This window comes from Tinamus guttatus, unplaced genomic scaffold (assembly GCF_059628265.1).
Source record: "Tinamus guttatus ecotype Peru unplaced genomic scaffold, ASM5962826v1 Tinamus_guttatus_pri_ptg000052l, whole genome shotgun sequence".
NCBI classification, from domain to species: Eukaryota; Metazoa; Chordata; class Aves; order Tinamiformes; family Tinamidae; genus Tinamus; species Tinamus guttatus.
The window spans coordinates 7,546,772-7,574,531 of record NW_028288586.1 but is presented as its reverse complement, the minus strand read 5'-3'; the positions used below and the strand labels follow the sequence as shown (position 1 = coordinate 7,574,531).

Below are 27,760 nucleotides of genomic sequence, written 5' to 3'. Positions count from 1 at the left end.
CACTAGGAGCCAATCTGGATTACGAGCCTTGCAAGTTGTCTTGGGGAAGAGACATAGCAGCATAGGCACTGGCAGAGAGAGGAAGAGTCACAACAGCAATGGGGAGCAGAGCAGGAATACACACCAAGGCTCACTTCAGTGACAGAGAAAGGAGGGTAAACACTCCAGGTGGCGAGAAGAATGTCTTTGAAATACATTATAGCCACTTTTTATCTTCTGAAGCTGTTTAATTAAAAGACAGTGTCTGGAGAATCCAGTTTTGTTCTCAGTCTTGATTGCTCAAGATCTTACCTCAGGAGTATTATTTGGGCAGAAGGGACTTGGATGAAGCAAAGTCTGGTTCCTTCGCTCTGTTAATGAGTTGAGAAAGAAGGATCTTTCCATGTTATATATCATCTTGTCACCTGCCTTCTTTCACTCATCTGCTGTCATAATGTCTGTGTCCTTTACTTACAGATAAGATTTTCCATGGGAATTAATGTCTGAACAGTGTTATAGGAACAGGCACATCTTGCTTCTCTAGTCTCAGACAAAGGTTTGTCAGAGAGGATCAGGCATGATGGTACTTGTGACACTTTTGCTCCCCTGCTGCTGCTTTGAATTAAGGCTCTATTCATGGGAAACGGGGAAGAGCACAGAGGAAAACACAGGTCAGATTCCCATGAGCTTAATCCATCTCTCTGTAGCAAACAATGGATAAGACATGAAACCTTATTTACTCAGATTAATCTGGATCTTTTTTCCTTCTTTATCGCTTATTCCAGAGTGCAACAAAACCCATCACGTCTGTGAAACAAGATGCCAGTCTTAGCTTGTCAAACAGCATCATTCAGTTTCACTATAACTTTGCATCTTCCACTTCTGAGAGCTGTTAAGTGAATAAAGCAAAACAGATGCATCTTTCCAAGGTTAAACTGGATCATCCTGTACATGAGTGACGAACAGAAGAGAAGAAAAAAAAAAAAAAAAAGAGGGATAAGGTAAGTGTTTCAACCAGGAAGCATGTCTATTTCTGCTGATACAAAACTGAACTGTGACATCAGCTGTAAGAGGAATGAAGTGCCAGCTGCCCAGTACTATGAACCTGTCTAGGAAGTGTCAATCATGACTTCTGTCCTCCTCTGTGCATTGCTCTGGAAAGCTAGATGATCCTTCCTATTCCTCCCAATCTGATTATATTTGACAACTCCATTATTCTGCAGCTCCTGACAGTACCATTGGTTCAAAATAGGTTGTGCCAGCAAGTGCACAGAGGTGATGTACAGCCTGGATGCTCTGCTTGTGGAGAGACTGGAGAACACTTTGAAGGGTACCGTTCTTCCCTCATCAGCAGGTAAGAGTTCAGACACCTCAAATGCTCAAGAGTCTTGGTGACATGCCAAATGTTCAGATGTTTCCCAAGTAAGAGAAAAAAAAAGGAAACAAAAAGAATGACATTCTAGGCAGTGAAGTGAAATTATTCTAGTAACCAATTACAGGAAAAAAAAAAACACAAAGAGTTAAACACAATTAAAGCAGGCTCTATTTGTCAAATGTTGTGATAAGACTAAATTTTTACCTAACCCAACGCATCAGCTATTGCCATTAGTTATGCAAGTTAAGGTGGACTTGATACAAAATGTACTAGACAGAAAACAAAACGGTTGCCACAGACAATGCAGTGTTTATTGACAGAGGTATCTCAAAGCTGACATGCCAAAACACTATTAAGATATTCTTGGTGAGTGGAGGGAGAGGATAAAGTTAAAACACTCATGCTATCCAGCTGCATTTCATGACAAAGTAAATAGTTAGAACAAATTCACCAACCAACTCCTGCCATCATACAACAGAGTAGGTTCTCAGCCATGAGACTCCTGGGAGAAGAGTGGAAAGGAAGGGCAGGAGAAATCCAGTGACAGCACCTACGCAGACCCTCCCTGTACAACGCAAGTAATGGGAAACATGCCAGGCAGGCCAAGGCCTCCTGCAGCTGGCCAAGAATGGAGAGAAAGACACACCACCAAGTTGTCTGGGACCTCAAAGGTGATATGCATATTTTCAAGAGAATTGCTTATTGATGAAATACAAGCTCAAACTGATGGCAAAGCAGTACCAATAGGAAAGGTGGATTTCTTTGTCAGCATTGATATACATGACAAAGTTGCAAGTCTAGGATTTCCTCACCACACATACGCCCAGAATGAACAAGGTTGCGCTGTTAATCTGTCTCAACCTTGTGAGGTAACTGTTGGTCACAGCTTCCCAGGAAAAAGTTCATCTTTGATCTTTTTACTTGAGATATTGAAGGAACATGGCTTCCACCAAACTCCATAGGCCTGAGATGGACGCTTCAGATAAGAAATCACGAGAAATCACTCATCATATAGAAGAGTACCTACAATCAGTGTCTTAATCCTGAAGCCTTCTCACCTGTCTTTGTATACCTTTATAGTCTCATAACTAAGGCTAGTTTTTAAAATCAGCACTTGTCCGGTTAAACAAGTGTTAGAATACAACACCACATCTCATTAATATTATTCTGTTAATTAATGCTCCTAAATATAGACCAGTAACTGACTCTGCCTTATTTGCCAGTAGGAGGTCTGTTAGACACCAGGCACTGCTGATTGCGTAGAGAAGTGCTACCACAATAGCACACATATTGGCCACTTAAATGCAGGCATGCTGCATTACAGCTGATGGCAAGTGACAAATATTGCTGTATCAGGCTCCACAAACGTAGCTACGGTACAGCAGTGCTGCATGTAAACTCTGGATCTTCCAAAAAAGCTGCTTAGGAAATGAAACTGATTTTATCTAACAGCTGGAGAGCTGTTTGCACTGACTGGAAAAGTGATACCGTTTTAACTTTCCATAAAGAATATTTGATGGCACAGGAGAAAAAAAAAAAGACATCTGTAGCTCCATGACAGGTATTATCCTTAATATTGTTTGAAACCAGCTTGACATTAGCAGCTGAGAGGGCATATATATTTAATCCTTCCAAAATCAGTGTATTTTCTGACCTCTTAAGAATAATTTTAAATACCTTTCAAATGCTTATAGTTTACAATATACTCTATGAATTAGCATTTTGGTTTGAAATCCAGTGTACACATGAAGGATATTATGCTCTGTGAACAATTTCAAATGTTTTAGTTTAAGCTGAATGAAATATTTTTGTCTTTGAATATTGCAGAATGCTCAGGTTGTAGAGGAAAAAAAAAAAAAAAAACTTTACACATAGGGGCAAGTAGTCTCTTCTCATTGATCTCAAAAAAAAAAAAACCCTTTTTTGCCACTCCATGATAAAAAGTACACATTCTCCAATTGAAATTTAACAACAAATCTATATTTTGACCCAGTATTTTTAAAAATTTTTATATGAAATTATTTTTATAATTACACTTTTAAGAACTGAATGGTGCCTACATACATGATTGTATATTTATGATATTATGAAATATATGCTCTTTTGAGCATTCAATCAGCACCTCAAATTCTTTCTTGTCTGAATAGTAGACAAGATAAGCTGTGTAACCAAATATATTTCTTGTTTTTTATCAAGTACACTCAGAATCTTTTCAGTATCTACACATAACAGGCAATTTGACAACTCTTATTAGAAAACAGAGCTTTTACAGTCTATTTGCAGTTCTAGTTTCCACAGCATAGATAAGAATCACTCATGTCTGCCTGAAAACAGTAGACTCGCATGATGAACTCATTATTCTGTCACTGATTATGAGAACCACTTTACCTATAAGACCTTGGTTATTGGCTTAATTACACACTCCATCTATCACATTTCATAACCTTTAAGCAAATGAAAGCAAGAAAGGGAACATAGCACCTCTTGCCTAAATTGGCAATTCAATAGCCTGAAACACCTAAGGAGCTTTCTTTTTTGTCTGATTTGGCAGAGGGCACAAAACCCCTGTTCTCCAGCAAATATCCCTGTCGATACCCCTGCCACAGGGCTGAAGTTTTGTTTCAGCCCAAGGAGAAAGAGTAGAAGCTTATTCCACACATAGGCTTGAGTATTACTGCAACTGTCCTCACAACAGAGAGCTGGGACATGGCCAAGGTTAATCCCAAGCTCACGAGGGCCTACTTTGGACAGCAGACTGCTTCAGCTTTACAGAGATACAGACCCAAATTTACAAGAGAACCCTGACACTGACACATTCTTAAAATGATTATTTTCCCACAGCTTGAATTTTCAGTATTGATAATAAAAGTCCTCTTGCAGGGAAAACTTTTTGTGAAAATAGTTTACTACAGAAAATAGGCCTTTTTGTTGGTAGGAATGATACAGAAAAGCGGCTCCGAAAAAAAGTCCCGGCTTTCAATGACACACAAAATGAAATACCTGTTGCAGCAGTTTCTAAATGGAAAAAGAGATCAAAACTTAAACTAGGCCAAAGGCCAATTCCAGCATGCTTGTAGGCTGAGAAAATTAAAACAAGTCCGAGAATTTGGACTTGCATTTAAATGTGGCAGTCACTTCCTCACAAGAAGCAATTAGTCACTAGAACACAATTCAGTGTAGGTAGGCTCAAGGCACCAGTCCAATACTGATTGTTAGCATTGTAAGGTGTTAAAAAGCACAAAATGAAGAACTGCTGGATCATACATTCACACTGCATCAGTAAATTAAGACATTCCTACTAATTTGCTGGCTAATGCTCTTAGTCAACACAAGCATCCAGGGATTACCAATATGCTCGAGACAACATTTTGCCCATTTGCTGTTCTTTCTGCAGCCATAAACCATATCCCAAATATTTACACCTCTCACCAAATCTTTCATATATTCTCTCTTTGTGATTATCTTACCCCTTTTTGCTGCCTTACCACACTCCCCACCTTTTCCCGTCACCATTACCTTTCCTAAGGCTCTGGAGAAGAGACAGTTTTTTCCTCCCTTCCTTCAAACTTAGATACAGGACTGATATCTTTACCTGTTCCAATTTTGCATTAGTTCAATAGTTACCTATACGGGGAAAGTACTTGACTGTAGCTCCTTGCACTCTGAGGGCAGAGAGAGATTCCTGCAAAGACCACTTCACTGACCTAACATCTGTTTAAGACAAGCTTAAACATATCTTCCTCCCTTAATTTATACTGTTTTCTTGCCTACACGTGTCCATCAGATATCTAGATATCTACACAATTAGTGTCCATCAGATATCTAGAAAGCATCAAAATCATGGCCGAGAGATCATGATCATAACTAAGTGCACAAAAGGAGTAAGAAACACAGATTTATTTAGTTTAATATGCCAGGAACTGTTCTCCAGCACTGAGGACAAATTGCAAATAAGAGCTTTTGTCTGTACCTATTAAATGATCAGCCTCCAGAAGAGAGCAATTGCATAGAAACGGCCTGTTTGGAGCGATCTCTAGCTACACCTGGGACTTATCTGGAATAGCACTCCTTCCCTAGCCCGCAGACACACTAGGAACAAGCATAAAAGTTTAGCAAACTCAAGGGTTGAGTGCTAGAACACAGGGAGATTCCCTCATACCAATAAATCAGTGTAAAAATAAGCAAGGAGAATAATACAAAACCCTGAGAAGCTGACGGGTATAAGCAAGAAGAAATCTAAAACACTGCACAGCTTTGCTGATACCTGCTCCTCCTCCCCAGGGAGGTCAGGATCCGTTGCTCCATGACCACTTGGAAGTCATACTTTAAGAACACAGACATCACTCATAGCCATACTTTCCATCTCAGCAGGACCTAATACCTTCCAGAAGCTGTGGTGCTAGTATAAACACCCAATCCGTACTCTAACAGGAAATGCCACAATCCTCCACTCCCTTTCAAAAAAAAATTTTTTTTGCTCTTAGATCATGACTTTTTACTCACAGTCTTCTGTAGAAGGAAACATGAAGCTCAGAAAGGTGATCATACATTAGGAAAGACAGCTTGTGTCCTGTAAAATACCTTCTCTCCAGATTAGATGAAACCCAACATGCTCCTTCACTGAGCCTCACAGCCACAGATCTGCATCCACTGAGCAAACTCCTCCCAAACTGAGCAGAACTCTCTCTACCCTCACCCCAGGTTTCTAATGGGTACTGGTGCTACTTGATTGGTTATTTTCAGCTTCACCCAGCAGGAAAACTTGATCAGGTGTGCTTATTTGCCTCAAGGTTGTAGGTTATACAACCTTCTTATACAATATTCTTTGATAGCACTTTGAGGAACACAGCTGTGTTATAGGACAGCCCAAGGCATCATTTCTCCCAGCTTATTCTAATAAGAGTGCCTTCACAAGACGTAATAGGTTCCAGTCATATGTGTGTCTATTTGTACACTAAGCAATCCGTTATAAGACTTGAGACTGAACCAATCATTCCCTTCAGTATTTATTTTATTTTATTTTATTTTATTTTATTTTATTTTATTTTATTTTATTTTATTTTATTTTTCTTCCTTTTATTTTTAAGAAGACCTCTAGGAATTTAAAGAGAGGGCTCCTGCTGCAAGAGGTCCTTGTGAGCTTCGTGCAAGAGTAATCTCTGAAGTAGTGCCAGAGAAATTCAACATCTGGGCCAGTGATAGATAACAAAGGTGGATAGTTAATTGAACAGTGTTACTCACTGTCCTCTTTTTGCGGTAGTTGTTCCTCCACCATCTCTGCAAACAATAGTATGGAAGAATTATACCTCCTATCCAGCAAAAAAGAACTATGAGTAATGGTGACCTTAATGTCCCCCTATGAAAACATTCCCAGATAACCCGCATCTGAAGCATAACCGATCTAATCTGAAGACAGGAGGCATCAGGTGAATTCAAACATACACACACAACATTCACATTTTTGGCATGATACGTTCTCTTGATTTGTTCCAGTTCCCACTGGATTAGTCTTGCTCTAATCTAGCATGTAGCAGTAATGTACTCTTGTAGATCTGTCCTGTGAAATACAGAGAGTTTCCAGAGGGTGATGAGTAGAAATAAAATATATATCAAAATATAGAGCCACTCTGAGAATACAGCTAACCCTTCTGTATGGGATGTTAAATATATCAAGCATATTGTTCTGGCTATAATAGGAGAATGACTTGTTAGTTGACAAAAGTAAATCTTCATTGGTATCCCTCTGCTGCCTTTGAAAATGTTCTGGCAATTTTAAAAGGATATAATAGCCTTAAGAAAGACTACTAAAAATAAGAACACTTCAATGTTCCACCTGTTTTGAGGAATGGTCTATAAAATATATTTTTTCTTATCTACATCACCAAAGAAACCATTTTTGACATCTGTATTTTTCAAAAAGAAAGGCCTGTGTTTTGTGGGGAGTTATATTATTTTCAGAATAGCTAGTCAATCTACTTGTGTTTGAACATAATGACAAATTTAACCACACTGGTAGATAAGGTGCCTGGATATTAGTTCAGTCCAAATGCATGGTGTAAGATATTTAAAATACAGATCCTTTCGGGCATGCTATACATCTCACTGGAGGACACCCAGGTATGTGGGAAAAGATAAGATAAAATGTTGGAGCTCGGACGAGCGTGTTATAGTTTCAGGATGGGTCTGTGTTAGCGTCTGGCATTTCTACACTTCATTCATCTGTGCTTGAAGTACATGACACATACAAAAGGTCTCATAAAAGGTAGGATTGCTTTTCATTTTAAGCAGGAATTTCTGTTACCAAGAATGCCTCTAATGGTGATAAAACTGGCTACAAGACTCACACATCTTTGAGCATTTATTCAATTTTATTTCCAAAATGAAGGTTATAAATCAGCCCCAAATCCTTCTTGAAAAATGCCGTTATCCTCCAAGCTATTATGAGCATTTAGAGAAGAATGATTCTTTTCTGTGTCAGATGTTATGAAAGACCATATTTCAAATAATATGATTTATAAGTTCAGATTGTAAAGTTAAATTTAATAAAGCCTAGAGAAGATGCATGAGCCTCAAAAAGCTGTTTAATATAGATCTTATGGAGCTGAGACTCTGCCCTTGTTTTATATTAGCTATTCTGTGTCCTTGTATGTGCAGGGATTACTGGTGAATACCACAGAATTACCCACTACAGAAGGATTATCTTCTTCTCTTCTCTCCTTCTCTGCGCAAAAATTTAAGTGATGACAGATTGCTTTCCCAATGTCATTTCCTCTTTGTGAAGTTATCGCATATAACTAAAGGACTTACAGTCTTGCTTGTTTCTTGAGTTACCAAATTTTGATGATGGAATTTCTCAAAGGAAGATTAATGCATTTCCTTAGTGTGCTCTTAAATTCAAGGATCTGCTGGGAGATTTACCATTGTATTAATTTTATTATATAATTTGAACGTTAGGATGAATAATATTTGAAAATCAGCAATTCTGATTAGGAACAGTCCAGAAGCCACATGAATGGAATTTCCTCCAAGTGTGCTTTCAAATATAGATATATAAATTTGGGATTGGACATTATGAATTAAAAAAGATAGCGCTTTTACTTTAATTTATTCAAAAGTAAAATAAGAAATTTTGATAAAACTGAATTTCTTTTTACAGAAAATGATGTTTAAAAAGATTAAAGTATTTTGAAAATAAAATTCTCTACATTTTTCATCATTCATATTCCTTCAAGCCAAAAGAATAGAAGATTCTAGGCTATGTATCTAAGCTTAAGTCATGCTTCATATGCCTGAGGCCTTGAGGAGGGAAAAAGGAATCAAGGCAAATCAAAGCTAAAATAAGCTGTCAGTCAAATCAATGGAGAGAAGTTCCCGAAGACTTTCAGGATGTGTCTATCCAGGTAATTATTTTCACTGAGATTATAAGGGATAAATAAGATACATTTACATCAATAAAGGTGTTAGCCCTGCCATCAGTTTTGGTGGATTAGACAAATAGTCAGCACGCTCACCTGGAAAGTAGAAGTGGGCTCTAGACCCCTCCATCCTTTAAAGACTACAAAACCATTTATCCATAGGGCAAATTTAAATATTCCAGCACAAAGTGATGCTCATTTAATTTATTAGAGTGATGAGATTTCTTAGTTTTACCACTAAAATTTTAGCTTAGGCAAGATTTCTGAAGGGTGATGCTCAATCTCAGTCAGTGTGACAAAGCCTAGCAAGACAGAGTTCAAAAACATTCTAGTCAAAAAATCTCCTGAACATTGACATGACCCGCAGCTCAGTTCATGCCTACATACCATGACATAATTATACCTTTTTAAATTCATATTGCAGTTTATAAAATAAGCTAGAATTAGTACCTCCTGTAACAGCCCCTTTGTACGTTTACAGTGTAATTAACAAAATGAACAGAAAGAAGTCTGACTCAGAAAAAAGAAACACAAACAGAGCTGCAATTACTGTAGCAGAAATGTGGCTTCAATGATTTCCTTTCATTAGCATGCCAGGAATTGAGTCATAAGAGGAAATCTCACGGATTCTTGCTAATCATCCAATATAAGCTATAGCTACACTGTGAGCTCATTTAATGCAAATTATTATTGTATCTAAACTGTAAGTTAACTGTCAAAATGCATGAAGTAGGCTGCTAATTCACCAACAACCAGTAAAAATACAAATACCATTATTTTAAAAGGTTATTATTGGAAATACATAAAATACGTTTAACAGGAATGTTCACCTTCTACTTGCAGTGTTCCATTTTACATGGTAGTAAATAAACAAAATGCAGTTTGAATAACTAAATCAATGTGATATATTTAATATATTTAAGAGCTTCATAATGACTTAATGTTGCTAAAACAGATGTGACTGGTATTTTTGGATCACTTGTTATTTCTGTATTTTTGCCTTCTTGTAGTTCAATACCAGAATATACTAGCTAAAAACAATGACTAGGATATCTCAATTTTCAGATAAATGTTTTAGAGAGTTCTGAGGTACAGAATGTGATACTACAGTCTGCAAGTGTAGACACCTAAGAGATATACCAGAACTATTCTAAGTGTGTTTTAGAGAAACATACAGTGGGCGCGGTACAAAGAACAAGATTTTCTGGGACATTAGGTTATTTTTTTGCAGGTCTGCACTCCAGTTTTTAATTTGTCTCTCTTCTTGTCCAAGTTAAAATGCAAGCTCGGTCTCTCATTTGAATCAGGGCTTTGAATCACTGTAAATGTGACTGTTTGAGGAAAAAAAAACTTCAAAAATGATATGACAAATGATAAGTATGTGACAAATGCTAAGCATTTGTCAATATAATTATTCTCTGAAAATTATCTGCGGCTCTTTGCATGCCCCATTCGCTAGATCTCAGAAGAGTGTGATATACCCAGGATTAGGCTACACCTTCAGGACGATCCCCCTCAGTTGTAAGGATGAAGATGCGTCTGTCAAATAGCTTGTGCTGTTTAAGGCGCTCTCCAGCTATACTAGTAGATTAAACTCACTGGCATCATTCCTGAGGCCAGCTGGCATGGAATAACTTATGTCTATGACAGGAAGTCCTAGTCCCTGATGGAGGCTGGCAACACCATCCTGATCCAAGAACATTATGACCCCAGCAATATGCCCAGAGGTTGTTTGGAGAAGGGCTGGTCTGCATGAGCTTGATGCGTGCAAGGGCTGTTCCAGAGGCATGTGTCAGCATCCAGGAAAGGGCTTGGGTACTGTTTCATCTGCTGGCTGATACGTACCTTTGCAGAGTCATGTTTTTGCTCTGAGGATAACCAGATGATGTTGCCTACATAAACACTTGAGGTTGTGAAACATTTAGATACTAATGCAAAAGGGGCTCTATCACTATGTGAGTAAATGGCACGGTTTGGCAAGATAGTCCCAGAATGTAGGCACTATTTTTACATCTGGATGTAAATCTCAGGATATAGTCCATGTCATTCTTTCTTATACACAGTCCTGGAAATCAACCCTGGTGAGTGGGAGACAGGAACTTCAGCCTCTGAGCCATTCACATGATTTAATGCAGGTGATGTACTTCTGACTCCATCTGTTACAACTGACCTGTCACTAAGTCATCTGATGTGGTGGGAAAGCCCTCTCCGTGCATTACCCTCAAAGAAAAAAATTATTCATCCTCCAAAATAAGCATCCTAGATAGTCTGATCAGCTATAAGCATTGCTTGAGGCACTGGATGTAGATCATTGTTAGTGCAGTCGTGCATTTTGAATAGTATCTTTTTGGCCTGAAACATTTTGCTAATTTTAGAGTATTACATTTCGCTTAGAACATGTACATATATAGTATGACATCTGAATCTTGAGATCTTGGGATTGTATCTCAGAAGCATGAGAAGAATAAATTAATTATTTACAAGAAAATCATCATGAAACACAACACATTTTAAAATATTGTCTATTTTAGGTTTGGTCTTTGGCATAACAAAAAAAAATAAGAAAGAATATTTGTTAGCCAGTTAAAACCCAGTAATAGGAATATAGCATATGACTTGTTTCACAATAAATATTTAATTCTTCAACACTGCTATGTTTAAAAAGTATCTCGTAGGTCACATCAACCTCTGACTGTTTCTGCACAATATCTAGTCATGTAGTGAAAATCCTTGCCACCTCTTGTTATAGAACAAAAGTTTGTATAGGTTCAGAGAGATTAGGCTAGTTTATGAAAAAAAAATACATAGGCTACAAAACACAATATATCTTTGGCCAAGAAATCCCCAGAGTACAAGCAGTTGGAAAATTTTATATAACAGTTACCCACTGCTGGAGACCAGACATTGGATAAGCTCAATTATGATCATTTGTGTTAAAGTGGAAAGCACTTGAGACACGTGTATATGATTAGGTGCTTTTTGAATGAATTTTGGGATCGAATCCTCTGCTGATATAAGTGGGCAATTAAACTAAAGCTGTGTTCACTTAAGCTAGAAATTAATCTGGCTCTTAGTTCATGAAAGATGCTAAACTATCAACAAGAACTTTTTCAAAAGCATAGGTCAAGAAAGAACAAAAGGATAGACAAAGAATTCAAGTTAGTCATTGAACTTTAGTGAGACTGCTAAAAGTCACCGAATGTATGTTTGCAATGGGAACATTTGCAGACAATCAAACTATTCATTAACTGAATAGTTCTCATAACATAATAGTTTATTCCCCCTTTTAAAAGACTATATAGGTCATATTTAGATCAGGTAAAAAAATTCTACATCCCATTACCATTATTGCTAGATAAAAGCTACCAAATGTTTTACGTTTGTGGTATAATTGGATCTGGTCATTACTTGACCAACAATTTCTCACACTCGTACATGACTGAGGCATTCAGATTTTACTACTGGGAAGATAAGAGAAATTCCAGATGACAAATATATGTTTTCGTGACATTTCTTGTCACCATTTTTTAAGAGTAATTGAATTTGGAAATTTTTCTCCACTAACTGAAAATATTTTTTAATTGAATAGTTGGTTTTGATATTCCACTCTCTTAAAATCAGTTACTTAGTTCAGGCATTGTCAAAAAGAAATGAAAAAGCTTAACCAAACAACAGAACAACCTATCTCCACACACTGCTATAACAATTCAGGGAGAAACCAGGAATGAAAATGTGAAAGAGATGTTGAATATCGCAATCCAAAAGGCCACCATTAAAATACTTATTAAAATATCAAAACCCTCAGAAAAAAAAAAGCTATATATCTTCAAAGGAGTTCATTCTTCCAGCCTTCTAGAATCTGAACTTATTCAGCAAAAGGAGATAAAAATAGATCTCTGATAGAAATTTAAGAAGGTTTGCTTACCATAAGTTGACTAGGAAGGGGTGCTCCAGGCCTTGCATTATCTGCAACTCCCGAAAAACATTTCGAACTTCATCTCTCTCAATGCACTTTTGTTTATTCATATATTTCATGGCATACATTTTCTTGGTGTCTCTCTTCTGCACAATGCACACCTAATTGACAGCAAAATAAAAGGCAAAGTTTGTCCCCTACAGAAATAAAAATCAATTATGAATTAAAAAAAATTTTTTTACAATATTTCAAGCATCCAAAGTAATCTGGATATCACAACCTACAAAATCTTTCAAAAAGTCCAAGTTACAGCTATGCTGAATTCTTTGTAATAGCTTGTAACTAATAAATTAATGAAAGAATACCTGTATATTTATCCCATTCTACATAAGAAGAAATTGAGACCCAGAAAGTGACATAACTTCCAGTCAGTAAAGCTAGGAGGAATACTCATTAACTGCTTGAATCCCAAACTATTGCACGCATCACAGAAATTACTGCCTCCCGACTTAGAAAACTGCAGTTGTTGTCCGTATACCCACAAGTCAATATGTACATCTTGATTATTGCATCACAAATATATCATAGGTTCATATGGATCAAAAATTTCACATAAATACCAGAATTATTCTCCTTTAGCTAATATTGAAAAGACAATTTTCATACAAAGATTCATCATAATAATTTTAAGGTCTCAAGTGACCATTAAAATGATTTAGTCTCAGGCAGTAAATTTCTTTGCTTTAATTTCATTTTCTCTTTTGGCAAGAAATGAAATAATTTTGTAAGTGCAGGAAGAAAATCTCATTCTAGAGAACTCCGGCATTAGCACTCAATGCTTTTTTTCATTAGTCATGATGGCTGAGTTACCCTGTGACTGAAGCTGGAGAGTCACAATCCTAAATCAGCACTGCATCTAAGAACCATCCCTTTAAGTATGATTTGTGGCAACACAGAAATGTAAGATTGATCTGCGTCTGATCCCAAAGCTAGTATGAATCTCATCCTCATAACAACTCATATGTACACAAACAGAGCACACCTATACCTCCACCAGGTACCTCTGAAGGTTTTTTCCTATTAAATGATCTCACCCTTTTTAAGGCCTCCTACTGTTTTTTACAGCTTAAAGAGCATAACATGAAAATGTTATTTTATGCAACATTTATATTACTGATACAGACATAGGATTCAATTGGAATTTTTCATGGTCAGGACATATACAGACTACTAACTGTAAGTATATGATTTTGCTACCACAACTCTGTAGTATGTTCAGGGATATTATGCAGGATGCATTTGGTGTGGATATTCTTATTTTATTTTGTATAATTATTTATATACATATGTTTATACTAAGCATATATGTGGATATAAACACATGCACACACACATATAATAATATATGCATATACATGCATATGTAAGTGCCCAGAAAATAAATTATACTGTTGTGTCAACTGAAAAGAAAGCCTTTCATTTTTGATATGTATTTTAATGAATTGGCATACTGAAAGCTGAGAAATACTTTGGATAAATTGAGACAATTTAGAACAGCGGAAATATCACATTTAATTCTAATAACATGTTATCTAGATTCTGGGCCAGCTAACAACCTACCAGAGTCCAGGGTCATGGCCCTAGAAGGAGGCACGCATACTCAGTTACACCTTGCCATCACAGGAAATGCTGCAGGAGCTTTCCATTGGCAATTTTTCCTTCTTCCATCTGATTCCAGTCGCTCCAGAAGGACCTGGCCCGGAGAAAACTGAACTGCACATTTTTTTGGAATTCTGTTTCCCTGAACTGTGCTCTTGAGCTCAAATGCAATCCAAAGATAGGAATTAATAGAGTACTTTTAACCTTTAATAATAAGACTTTAATGATAACCTTTAATGTAATTCAACAGCATTTCTAATTACCTTTCCTAATACCAGGAGATGTTCTGCTAATTAAGTAAAATAGAGATGGCAATATTTTTTCCTAAGCCTATCCATCTCAGACAATGATAAGTACTGGAGTTTTGGGTTTTTTTCTCCTTGGGCTGTTATGGAAAATCAAAATGTTGCTGAAGTCCTGAAAACAACTAAAGGTTCAAGCCTATATAGAAAGAACCTAAGATATAGAAAAATAAGAAATTGGATTTGGCCTCTTGGGGAAAGAAGAGACCTCACGGGGAGTTGATTTGAAATGGAAGGGGGAAAAGAATCGTCCTCCACCAGTCTCTCAAAAGAGCTTGCATGTGGCAAATCCTGCTCCTTTGTCTCAGATTATGTGGACACTCACAGAGTTGGAGCTGGCTGCTCCAGCCTAGTGAATCACATTATAAAATCTAACAGTTATGGAGTTTGGCTCAGAAGCTAAGTTCAGAAGTTCATTCACTTACATGAATGCATAATTTTAAATGAAACTTGGCCAAGACTCAGAGGTTTTCACAGAACCTGTTCCATTTTACTAAGAGACTCTGTATTAAACAGCTGACCAGGAAGACTGCTGAGAGAATGAGGTTTACTCAGCTAAGAGGTGACAGGCTTGACAAGTGGATAAAACTAGGATCATACAGAACACCTAAACATATAATAAAAAGAGATTATATTTTACAGTATTGATGTGATTCCAGAAGGCACTCAGTTATCTCACCTGACAGTAAAGACGAGGGTCTTCAACACATTTGAGAGACATTCAAGGCCTTGAAACTAAGAGGCTTTCATAACATACAGCCTTAAAAAAATGGTGAAAACATTTTCTAGAAATGTGCACCTACTCACGTCTTTTAACATGTTTTCAAAATCAATGGGATTTTCATTAGCATACTGAAGATACTTTCTACGGAAAGCCAACAAATCCAGGCTGAATCCATGCTGATGTTACTGTGAAAAACACCTGACATTGCTACTGATGGTGCTAAATGGCAATGCAGAAACTCTGTCATTTTTGCCTCCTGGCTGTCAGCTCTTCTTCTGAGCAGAGCATCCTCAGGCTGCTCTGTGAGGCTTGGACTGCTCAACTACTGCAGGAGAGAAAGGAAAAACCTAGAGCTTTCCTCACGTGTGAATTATTAACGAGAAACCGTTAAATTGTCTTTTTGTTTATTGTTTAAATTATTTCAGATGAGAAAAACTGAGATAATTCAACCTGCCACCTCAACAAAGAAATTTTGTGCTGACTTGTTATACCAGGAAGTCCATGCAGGTTTGCCCTATTTACTATCAGTATGTAAGCCTGTCATGCTCATGTTGCTAGAACATTGTCTTTGAATTTTTATGAAGACCTGTGACTTTGCTCAGCTCAGACTGATATCATAGCTTCAGCAGTCTCTGCAAACTGAATATCAACTCTCCATCTACACAGCTTCATAGTCAGCACAGAGGGACAGGCACTTTCAGAGCATAGATCATCTCTTTCCAAGGCAAGGGCCTAAGTGGTCAAGGGAATCAATTCGAGAGGGACTGCTTCTTTTCTAACAAGTATAAGGGGTCTGTAGATAACTAACTAGGATGTAGGCATCCATGTTGTACATATTTAAATGTAGGTAAGACAAATCTTGTCCTGTTAATTTTCTTAGGTGTTATGAGGTGCTGATTTTTAAAAGTCTCTTGCAAATACATTCCCTTCCTAATGAAGGTGTTCCTACATGTTTAAGTTGTTGTCATAATGGAGTTGTGTCTTTCTGTTACATGGGAGATGACAATGATGAATTGTTTTCAAAATTACTAGGTTAGAAGGAATTTCACCAGAGTGGGACTTGGAGCCATCTTCCCTCAGAAAGAAGTACACTAGGACTGCAATACTAAACTGAAACTTTCCGAAACAAGTTGGATTATGGTGCACTTCTAATCTGTGTTCTGCATCTTTGATTACCTCCGATTTCCCATGCAAAAATTGAATACATACAGCTCGGTTTTGATCTGCACGTTAAGGGGTCACAGACACTAAAAGCCTTTTTGGTGACTGAGTACCCTCCTGGCAGTTTTAGAGCTGGATCAGGGAAGCAGGAGAGTTCTGCTGAACAAACCCTACTAGTTTGCTGTGGAAAGCTGTGCAATGCTGCGTAGGAGCAACTGTAGTATCTTCAAAAAAGTACTTCTGAAACCAGAATAGGGGATAGCTAAAAAGTTTGCTGCAGAGCACAAACTTGTCATGTTTCCAGTTAAATTCATGAGATATCTAACTGCCATATGCTAGGTCCTGGGAGCAGAATGGCAGGAAACAGGAGAACTCTCAACAAAGCTATTTTGGTCTCAGTTTGGTATATAGGACCTCTTAAACTTGGTCCTATACATGACAGGTCATCAACCAGGAGGGATGCAAGACAGCAGACAGAGGAAGCTTCCTTGAACATGGTCTCTGTTAGGTGGCAAGCTTGCCTTGCTTCTCTACCATCTCTTATACAGTAACCATGTCAATATATCAGATATGGATAGGGTCAAGCAGAGGTCAATAGACTCCCTACAACTGCCATGAGTAATCACAGCCCAGGAGAGACTGTGGCGCTGTCAAAGCAGAACATAAGTCCTACATGTAGGGGACTACAAGCCAGAAGTCAATGAAACATTTCATGTTCAGTGCAAAGGCAATGAGAAAACATTCAATCTGACTGTGAACCTGCCGTCTTATCTGCTTTTTACTCACACACTCTTAAAATTAATTGTCATAGACTCAGCCTACAAGCAGACGAGGCAGCGTTTTCTAAAACAACCCAGAGAATGAATGTCATAAGTTTGGCTTTACACTGCTGGGGAATTTCCTTGGCATAGAGGGATTCATTGCCAGAATCCCCCGAGAAAACTAAGACAGATGTAACAGGGACTGAGCATCCCCTTAGTATGCTTTCATATTAATTCAAGTTTAAAAAATAGGTGGTTATACTATCAAATAATATTCATATTCTCCAGTTGGGCATTATGCTGCTTTAGGATAGCAGCAGGGTTTTTGTTTTTGCTTTCTGAAATTCTTTGCATATTAAGTAGTAAAGTACCCTCAATCAGCATAAACTTGATTTTGGGCTCCCATCTGTTTTACACCAATGTAATTTCAATTACTTCAGCAGAGGAAGCCACCGTTTTATATAACCAAATTAATCAGAATTATGCTCTGAGTCTCAGTATCTTTGACAAAGAGAAGGAGGAAGAGTTTGTACATAGAAATCATAATTTAAAAATAATTTAAGGAGGTCAAATTGTTCAATCTACCTGCTAACATGAACAGAGAACTTGAAGAAAAATGATACCATAATATCCCAGAAAATGAGATGTTGCTGCCGAATACAAATTATTTTGCAGCAGTAAGTTTGCAACTATGAGATTACCATTGTATTAACTAAAAATGGTGGGTTTTGTTGAAATTCACTCCCAGTTAATGTTTTATTTATTAGACAATCTTCAAATACATAAGTTGGTATAGTTGATGGGTTGATGGGATTTTGGTTGATAGGAATGGCTATATTTATATATAAAAGAAAAAAATAGCGAGAATTAAACATGAGAGCACTTACAATGTGTGACATATCATAAAACAACACTTGGACAAATGTTCAGAATGTTTTGTTGGTGGTGGTTTTTAATTGTCTGTTTTGAATTTACTTAGAGAAAAAAAATGTATAGACAAAACCGTTGATAAGAAATTTCTCACGTGATCCATCTCGAGTGTATTTGGAAATAGTAATAGCTGGAACATGTAAAGAACAGCTAGCCTCAGAGTCGCCAGAAACAAAAAAAAATAGAAATCAATATTTCATGCTACAAATGAGGACATCAAAGCATAAGTAAAGGGCACAAGTAAAGTTCCTGAGGCCAGCAAGGCTGTCTTCAGATGTTCCACATACTTTGTCTGGGTCTCGCTTGCTGCTCAGCAGCTCAAAGATCTGTACTTGTGTTTATATGTGCCTATGGACACAGAAATACACTGGACAAAAGTGCACGTGCCAAGGAGGGAGGCAAGTAGTCAGTCAGTGGTCACCTATTGGTCTTAAGTAGCTTACACACACAGAGGATCTATGGCCAAAATGCTCCCAACCAGGCTCAAAGCTCAAGTTCTTGATTTCCCCAGTAGCTGCCTGCAAACTGAACTTCCCAGGCAAAGAAAAGCAAACCCGCTGGCTTCCAGAAACCAGAGGAGTGTCCTTGTTTCCTTTCTCTCCATCCTCTTCTTCCTACCCTAACAAGTGCTAGGGCAGATACCAGAGCATGCAGGAGACTGCGCCTGCCTTTACCTGCCCCAATGAGAGCAGAGAGCACTGAAGGAGCAGCACCCAATACTGGCGACCCCGTTGCAGAAAAGGCAAGCTCTTTGGACATCAACTACTGAATGGCCTGGGAATCCCTTTAACAGCAAACGCAGCCACTGTAAATTGCAACAGTTGATGGAAAAGGGAAGAAGCTGCTTTGTGAAGGCTACTGACAGAGTGGGAGCTGCAACTGGTGGAGCAGAGGGTACCGGAGCCACCCCAAGCTCCGCGCACATAGGCGAGCTGAGTTGCGCAGAATCTCTGCCTGGCCGCTGTTCCAGATACCTCCTGCAGTAACATCCTGCAGAGGCCTAGGGTTGCTGTAGCAACCGCAGTAATTTAAGAAATATCGAGAGATCGAGGGGGGGGGGGGGGGAGAGAGAGAAAGAGAGAGATTGTTCCAAGAAAAATAGAATAAAAAACTAGAGCATGTCTTAAAAAATCCTATTGCTCTCAGAAAACAAAAATGGCCACAGAGCAGTTGTAAAGGAAGAAAGTAGCTTAAGGAAAGTATGATAGCAAACCCAGTCTTGAATGATGCTCTGTATGCTAGAGCACAGTAGACCCCAAACTATAAACTCTGAGTCAATAGAGATTAGAGCTCTTGCATCATTTGTTGATGTTTTCTGCTGCCAGATAGTTCCAAAAGGACAGAAATAGGAGAAGTTGCCAGGAATGAGGCTTCTTAATGAAGGGAAAAGGCAAAGCTTACTTGCAGAGAAAGACACTTTTGAAACTGTGACTGATTTACTATGTTGTGCTTTTGGCTGTGGTACAATAGGTCATTTTAAAATGGGTTTCTTTCTTTTTGTCTGTGGAAGGAAAAATAAGGTGATTGGTTGGGAGCTTGTATTCATTTGGAATAAATAAGTTTGTTATTCCGAGGACTCCTATGTTGCATTGAAAATTGCAAATTAAGGATTTAAGTTCAAAGGGGACCTTATGCACTTTTTTTTTCTCACATTGAGTATATTCTTTCAGGTTGCAAAACTTTATTCTCACACACACTCCCAAAATAGGCTCAGAAGAACATTGCAGCCCATAACAAATAATAAACCCATACGAAAATTTGATTTTTTTTGAAATATCAACATAGAAAGATTCAGCAGCATTTCCTGAATTCTTTTCTCATAGGAAATATTTCACAATGATGCCATGCAGAAGAATGAATCAACCATCAATTGAGCAAAAAACACTTGGGGTTGTTTAATTGTCCAGCAGAGTCGGAACCACTTTGGTAAGGCAGAGAAAGTGAAGTGCAAATGTGGAAGCTTTGAAGAAATAGAGGGGCTCAGGAGGCATTTGTGATTGGCGGGATGATTTTAATACTTTTCTAAGTGCTTATCTGGGACCTAATTTGCACTGTGGGCAATGGGAGGCAATGCTTCCCTAGATAAGTCTCCATTAGTGCACTGTGATAATAAAAGTCACAGCTCTCCAGCCACCCTGATTTTTGAAGGAGTTCTTGACTACAGTTTTGCATCAGCAGCACATTCATCTGCGAGAGCGTGTCTCATAGAATCTGCCAGGCAGCCGGGACCAGGCAGGGAAGGCAGTGGCCTGTGCGAAGCATTTTAGGCTCCTGTATAATAAAAGTCAACTTTATGTGTGGAAGGCCAGCAGCCAAAAAAACCTTATGCGTGTGCACAATGTGTAATTACAGAAGTAGTCCACTGCCACTCAGCTGGCATGTGCTCAAGAATCGTTAAAATCAAGTCCAACATAGTTATTTCTTGATCAGCTAACTGAAGTTGTATTTCACCTTCAAATGTATTCCTGCAAGTAATGGTTTCTAACGTTTTTCTAATATGATTTTCTCTGGCCACATGGCCTTGTATTTACCCACATTAAAATTTAAAACCTTGTTATAGTCTTTATTATAGCAAAGAAAGGTCATCTACTCATGTGTAAACAAACCATTAATCTTCTCTGTTTCAACACAAGCCCGTTGAATTGAACAAACATTTACTCAGTGATCATAATTACAGCAAATGCCAGCTTATACAGTCCTAAGTGTATTGAATGTATGTAAAGTGTCTTTAAAATATTGCAATTATTTTAAAGACATGAATAAGCCCAGACATTTAAGAAAAAGCTGACTCTACCGGACTGTCTACTAACTGGTCTGTTCCACCTTCTTGTATATTTTTGTTTTGTTTTGAGGACTGATTTCCACCTTCTGCTAATCCTCATCGAAGAGATTTAATTATTAGAAACATTTGCTCAATTAACTTTAGTGAGTGTATTATAACAGTATGACTGTGATCAAAATATCTTTAAAAAGCAAATGCTTACAGGCTTATATTCCTTTATTGTAGCATCTAATGAGATCATATCAGAAATACACAAAAGAATCAGCTGTTAGATTTTTAATTACTAAAAATAAATCAGTTCTTACCTTTCCAAAACTCCCTTTCCCAATAGCCCGCAATATTTGAAAGTGGTCAAAGTTAACTGCAAAATAAAGCAGAAAAGAGAAGGAAAAATAGTTTGCCAAGTGCTAAATGAGAAGCAGAAAACAATTAAAACAAATGGCAGTTTCCTCCTAATGTCATTTTACAATGTGATATTTACTGTTTCTCTTGAAACACTAAATTTATCTAAAAGCTGGAAAAAGAGGAGGCTTGCAATAAAATATGCTCTATGTGTCATTAATTTGTTCATCAGCCCAACTTGGCCCAATGCCTCCAACTTCCAATGTCTCCAAAAAGCTACAAATCTCTGCCCTAACCACATAAGAAGACAGTAAGTTAGTTGCATTAGACAGCAATTAGCACTGCCAAAATCATAATCCTGGAAATTGCTATTAAAAGAGTATTGAATAATTCAGGTAAGTAATATAATCTGCTTGTAGATATGTCTGATATAAGCACAGTATTGTTACAGTAATCACTCCTCAGGACAATACCCATCTTTTATTCAAGAAAATATTATGTTAAAGTGATGAAAACTTGTCCCATTATGGGTTAGCAGGATCAGCTACTCTGAACTTCACCACCTTAATGCCATATGTAATACTCATATTTTTAAACCTATTTCATAAATGTAGCATAAGTTGTTTTGAAAGAATTCACTTTAGCTTGGCAATAGAATGAATTTACTCCAGCTTCATGAAAATCTGAATGATAACATGATCTGCCCTAGATAGTGAAGTGGTATACTGTGAAGGTTAGTGAGATATTTCATTTTCTAGAAATGTCATTATTGTTGGTGTTGCATGAGACTGAACACAGCATGACCTTCATATCTCTGGTTCATTGGTAGGTCTGGTGATTTAAAAAAATCCAATAACATCCTGAACAAAATTGATACAGAGCCATTTAAACACAAACTTGACAATGTGTGACAGTCTTTACAGTCACTCGTCAAAAAAGAATCACACTTAAAGATAAACTCAGTGAACTGGAGTTGGCAAAGTTCACTGAAACTTAACAGTGGTTTTTTTTTAATTTAAAACTTTCTTATATTCCTGTCTTTGATCATGTACCTTCATCTGTGTGCCACTGCAATAACAGGACACCAGCAAAATTATGTAGGTAGACTGTCACTAGGAAAATGTGGTAACAAGAATAAATATAACAAAAATGTGACTCACATCATGATGAAAGAGACAATCCTATAATATTTTGCATATCTGCCAAAAAAAATGTTACCACCTCAAGGTAAGGAACATTGTAATGTTGATACATATCAAGCTTCCAAAAAAGGCTAAATTTATTTTCCCTGTTGGAATAATATCTTATTTGCATTATTAATGTCATGTATAATATATTTAAGCATTTGCTTATTTATGCTTGCTTACATTTTCTTCAAGGAAGCCTGGTTCCTCCTTTCATTAGCGCAGCTATAGCAACCCTCTTCCTGGTAATTGCTGGAGCCCACGGCAAATCCAGAGCTGACAGAGTTAAAAGTAGCAGACTTTTACTCTTTACAAAGAAAGATGGTAATTGTAAATATTTTCATTTTAGAATTTGGCTACTAAAATGAAAATGCATAAAACTGCAAAGGATTTTTAACCTGCTATTGCTGGAAAATCTTTTTTTTTTTTTTTTTGCTGAAACAGGTTAGAGCTAGGGTCACCTTGATGTTTGGAAGAAGCACGTTTGGCTTCTGTGGCTGTGGTTTCTGCCCACAGAAACCAGTGGGGCACTCTCCCATACTCTCCTTTGGTCCAACATGGTGTGATGGATAAGATGGTTGATTTAGGAATGCCACTTTTCACACAAATTTCTGTCAATATAAGTTTTGTAGGACAAAACCTTCTTAGGCAGAAATTCAACATAGCAATTAAAAGTTTTGAAACAATGTGTTCATCTCATTCATTTGTTTGATGGGAATATTCTGGGATTTTTCCCTCCTGTACACTGGCATTCTCCCTGTTATTCCCCAACCTTCAAACCTTCTTGTTTATTTCACTACTTTGTTTTAATAAACACTTTAATTTAACAAAGTTTGGTTTCACTGAATTTGTCCTCCATTCTGTAGACATTCCTTTACATAAAACACAGATTTATTTCATTGGAAGATTAATTAAAGGGGCTAGGACTACATTTAAGAGCATACCCTCTTATTTTGTGCATTTATATATTCTGTTTAGTTCCTATGTAATGTCAAGTTAGTAAGGGAAAAGTTTTTTTGGCGCACTTCTTCAGTAAGAAATAATCAGTGGGAAGAGTTTGATGAGTTGAAGGATATCTGTACAGGTTACCAGGCTGAAATTTCTTTCAGCATAATTCAAAGGATAAATTCAAAGGTTGTTTGTTAGAAAAAAAATCTACTTCAGTGCAAGATAGGTGCGAATAGTATCATATTTACTTACCTTAGCCTACCCTACGCTGGTGGTATACGAGAGTAACATCAATCTGAACCCAACTCCCTGAGGTCAATTCCCGATTACAACTGGAAAATTCCTTATATAGATTCATCTCTAATTATCTGAATTGAATTCAGGTCACATTTCAGTAAGACTTGACTATATTGTTGTGCCGCATCACTGCTGATTTTGAAATGCACCAGTTTGTTCAATGGCTTATTTTACTTTGGTAAAGCTAAGATAAAACATTCAGTTTTAGTTACAAGAAGGAAATTAAATGTAAATTCTATTTCTCTATTCTTCTTTCTTTAATGTTTCTTATTGTTCTGATATCTACAATGATTTAGCATTGTGGATTTTAATGCAGACTGGGAGAGGAAATTATTAAATGAGACATTTGGTCCTTGTGGTTTAAAGTGTATTATTAATAAGTCTAATAACTGGTTATAAAGCCACAACAGTCCATCAAATTTTCTCAGTTTTTGTGTCCAACATGAAGAGAAAGTGAGACATTATTATACTTTCAGATGTTTGTTAAGGAAAAGGAGTGATTTATTTCCATAGTTCACTGTCCCACAAGCTGGTCTGCCAATGTCTTAAATCAAGGAACAATGTTTGTGACACTTGGTGGGAGCAAAAAGTAAGATCATTACAAGTGGCTTTGAAAGTGTGCTGACACATCTGAGGTTGCATCTGAAATGAGCTATGCTTTCAGCCACTGGGATTTTTCTGGAAATGGATAATTCACTAATTCATTTCTTTTGATCATTCATACATACAATCACAATGCTGTAGATTCCAAAATTGGGAAGTTCCCCCAGAGTTGAAGTTAGGGATGGAGAATAAAAAGGACAGACTACAGATGAGACAAATTGAGACAAATACCATATTTAACTGAGTTTAATATATTTTAAGCAACCATCCTATCAACAGTGAACTGTCAAGCTAAGTTCACTGCCACCTTATTATTATACTAGTCATTCTCCTTGGGTGCTTTTAATCTCACACTGAAAATTTTTGGCTTTTTTGGCTTTTTTTGTTCCTCACTTTTTTTTTTTTTTAATGTTCTAGATGTGCTTTTTCTTCCCTGTGGTAAAAATTCACCACAGGGTCACTACTTATTCTGAGAAGAATTACGGCTCACCTTGACCTCTGGCATTTCCAATATTTAAAATATCATCAAGATCAGACACTGCCATTTACTCTGCAATGTGGATATCACAAATATTGTATTCTTGTCCTCTAACACATGACATGTCTAACTCTCCTGTGAAGCCTGGTGTTGTAGCTAATGACATTTTTCTAGCACAAAAGCCAGCTGAGATAATGGTGTGGCTGGCAGAAGGATACATTCTTCAGCAACAGTAATATGACTATTACTCCTTTAAAAATAGTTTTCTTAGTAATCTTTACTAAAGAGGAAAAAAATCCAACTTTTCGAACATTTATTTTACCACTTTTTTTTTTAGCAAAAACTATTTGGTGTTTAATAAATGATATTATATAAACATGCACACACACACGCACACAAAAATTACTTTTCTTTAAGACTTATATATATATATATATATATACACCCCCATGTCTGCCTGTGATTATGTGTATCATAATAAAATACAGAATGAATGGAGATAGAAAAGGTTATGAAATTAACTGGGCATTAACTTCCTATCAACAGCAACCAATGCAAACAGAACTCCCCGGTCCGGTAACAGCATTATGACTGCACACAAATCTCCATTTAAATCGGTTTCATCTGCCTCTGGTTTGCCCATATTTAACAAACATGAACAGAAACAAAGTTTGTCCAAAAATATGATCCTGTATCCACTGCTAAAGCACAGGTTATGATTATTAAACCAGTTAATAGGTCCAAACTGCACAGTTTTCAGGTACATAGCCACCTTTCCGTAAGTATCAGCTGGCCTTATCAAACATACCATTCCTCTTCATAACACCTACGGAAAAACTTAAAATGCAACTGGCATCACAGCCAGAGCGGTGACTTTGTACAATTACAGTTAAAAACATTTGAATTTTGCCTGAACGAGGGCTGAAGCCTTAGGCCCTGGGTCAGATCCAGTAGAAAGACTATAGATTGGAAAAGAGAAAATCAGAATGGCAGATCCTGAAAATCCAGATATCCAGATGGAAAGTGTGCCAAGAGGCCAGTTGAGGTTAGATCTATAGAAGAACTGCAAAGGCCACAGAGACTGCTTTTCACTTAAAGTGATGCTCAAATTCAGAAGTCTTGACACACTCAATTTCTGCTTAATCCTGAAGATCGCAAGGCTGCGTGTACACCTCTTGGTTACCTGATTCCCCTTGTTCCTTACTATGGAGTCCTAGGGACTATGGAGTCCTTACTATCATGCACACCATAACCTAGGACATCATATCTTTCTCCCAGACTCTTGCAAGAGCTTTAGAATCTCTTTTAGGACCTGCCTTATCTCTGATTACTCTGCACCATGTTTCACTCAGTGTTCATTTGCAAACTACACCAAAAAGATGTGTGTGTGTGGCCTGGGAACTAACCTCTCCGGATCCATCTGGGCCATGCCCAGCCTAACAGCTAGATTCCCCTCCATACCATACTTAGTCATCAGCTCTGAACTTGAATTCTACAGTACTTATTTCAGTTGAACTGTTTTCAGAAATCTAAGTGAATTTACATTGTCTTCAGCTATTTTTTTACATAGATAAATTCACAGAACTAGTGAGAGTTTTAATAACAATCTTGTTTTAGGTACATTGACTTTCATCAATTTGGAAAGATCAGGAAGCATGATATTCTCCCCACCTCCATCTTCCTCCTCCCACCCTAAAAAGGAAATCTCCATTAATTCAGAACTGACAATTATGGAATAAAACAGAGACATTCAGCTGACTAAGGGAGAAAACAGTTCAGCATTTATGGCATTTGTTGCGTGATACAGTATTACAATCACTGATGCCAGTTAATTTCAGTGATGAGCTATGTACGCATCTAAATTAAGCTATTTTTTCCATTTAGTCATGCTCAAATAAATCTTAAATTAACTCCCGTACACATCTTCAAGTCTAAATTAATAACTTTAATTACAAATATATCTGTTTTTAAAAACATTTTCGTGGTTTTGAAGTAGCTCCATTTAGAGCATTTTGCAGGAGTTTAATCTTGATCTAATAAAAGCATGGATGATGTTAATGGGATTCATAAGATAAATGAATGGTTGTACTTTCTGCCAGTAAACATGGAAAAAGGGTGGTCCTGGCTGTTATTGATACCTGTTCACGTATATTAGTGCACTCAAGAATATGAGGATTATCTAGAGGCATGGCATGGTAGTTGGAGATCAGCTTGCACATAGGAATCTCTCTTCTACCACAGCCTTCTCAGGTGACCTTACGCTTCAGCACCATATGCCCCAGTCTGTGGAGACAGGGGTCATTGTGTCTCTAGGCAGTTGTAAAATTAGCTATAGGAAGTAGTTTATGTGCTCAGATACAGTAGTAATCAGGAGTGCAGAGAATGTCAATTCAAGTAATAGTGCTGTTCCCATAAAAATTGAAAGCAATTTTTAAAGCGGTGAAAAGTATACCCCGCTGTGGAAGTGGAGGTACAGAAGTAGCAGATGATTGACTCAAACCGCACACATCAAGTTGCTGCAGAGCTGAAATGAGAACCTCTCCTACTTTAGACCACAACATTTCTCAGATATACTTTTTCAGCTGCATGAATGCTGAAGGCATTCAATATAAAACTTCTCAGTGGAAAATAAATATTTCTTGCTCCACTACTCCCAAAAGATAAAGCAAACTATGAGGAAAACACACACTACTATGGTTGTGTTTTTACAACCATCCTGCAAACACAACAGATAGTTTTAATGGATTTTTTTTTGCATAATCGACATTATATGCATAATGATATGTGTTAAAATAATGAAGTCTTTTATATGAGTTCACCTCAGCTGCATTATTCATGAATGTTACCGTAATTTGAACCAAACAAAAACAAGCAAACTATTGCTTTGATGCAGATCATTACATG

At 37.3% G+C, this 27,760-nt stretch overlaps 1 protein-coding gene across 2 annotated transcripts in view; it reads right to left on the bottom strand.

The window, feature by feature from the left end:
• STK32B (serine/threonine kinase 32B) overlaps positions 1 to 27,760 on the bottom strand; it is a 155,421-nt gene that overhangs the window by 107,144 nt on the left and 20,517 nt on the right. For both annotated transcript variants that reach the window (XM_088540022.1, XM_088540023.1), the window contains exons 2-3: positions 21,310 to 21,365; positions 12,695 to 12,846 (exon numbers count right to left, since the gene is read on the bottom strand). In XM_088540022.1, coding sequence (XP_088396148.1) covers positions 12,695 to 12,846; positions 21,310 to 21,365 — 208 coding nt within the window. The remainder of the gene's footprint in view (positions 1 to 12,694; positions 12,847 to 21,309; positions 21,366 to 27,760) is intronic.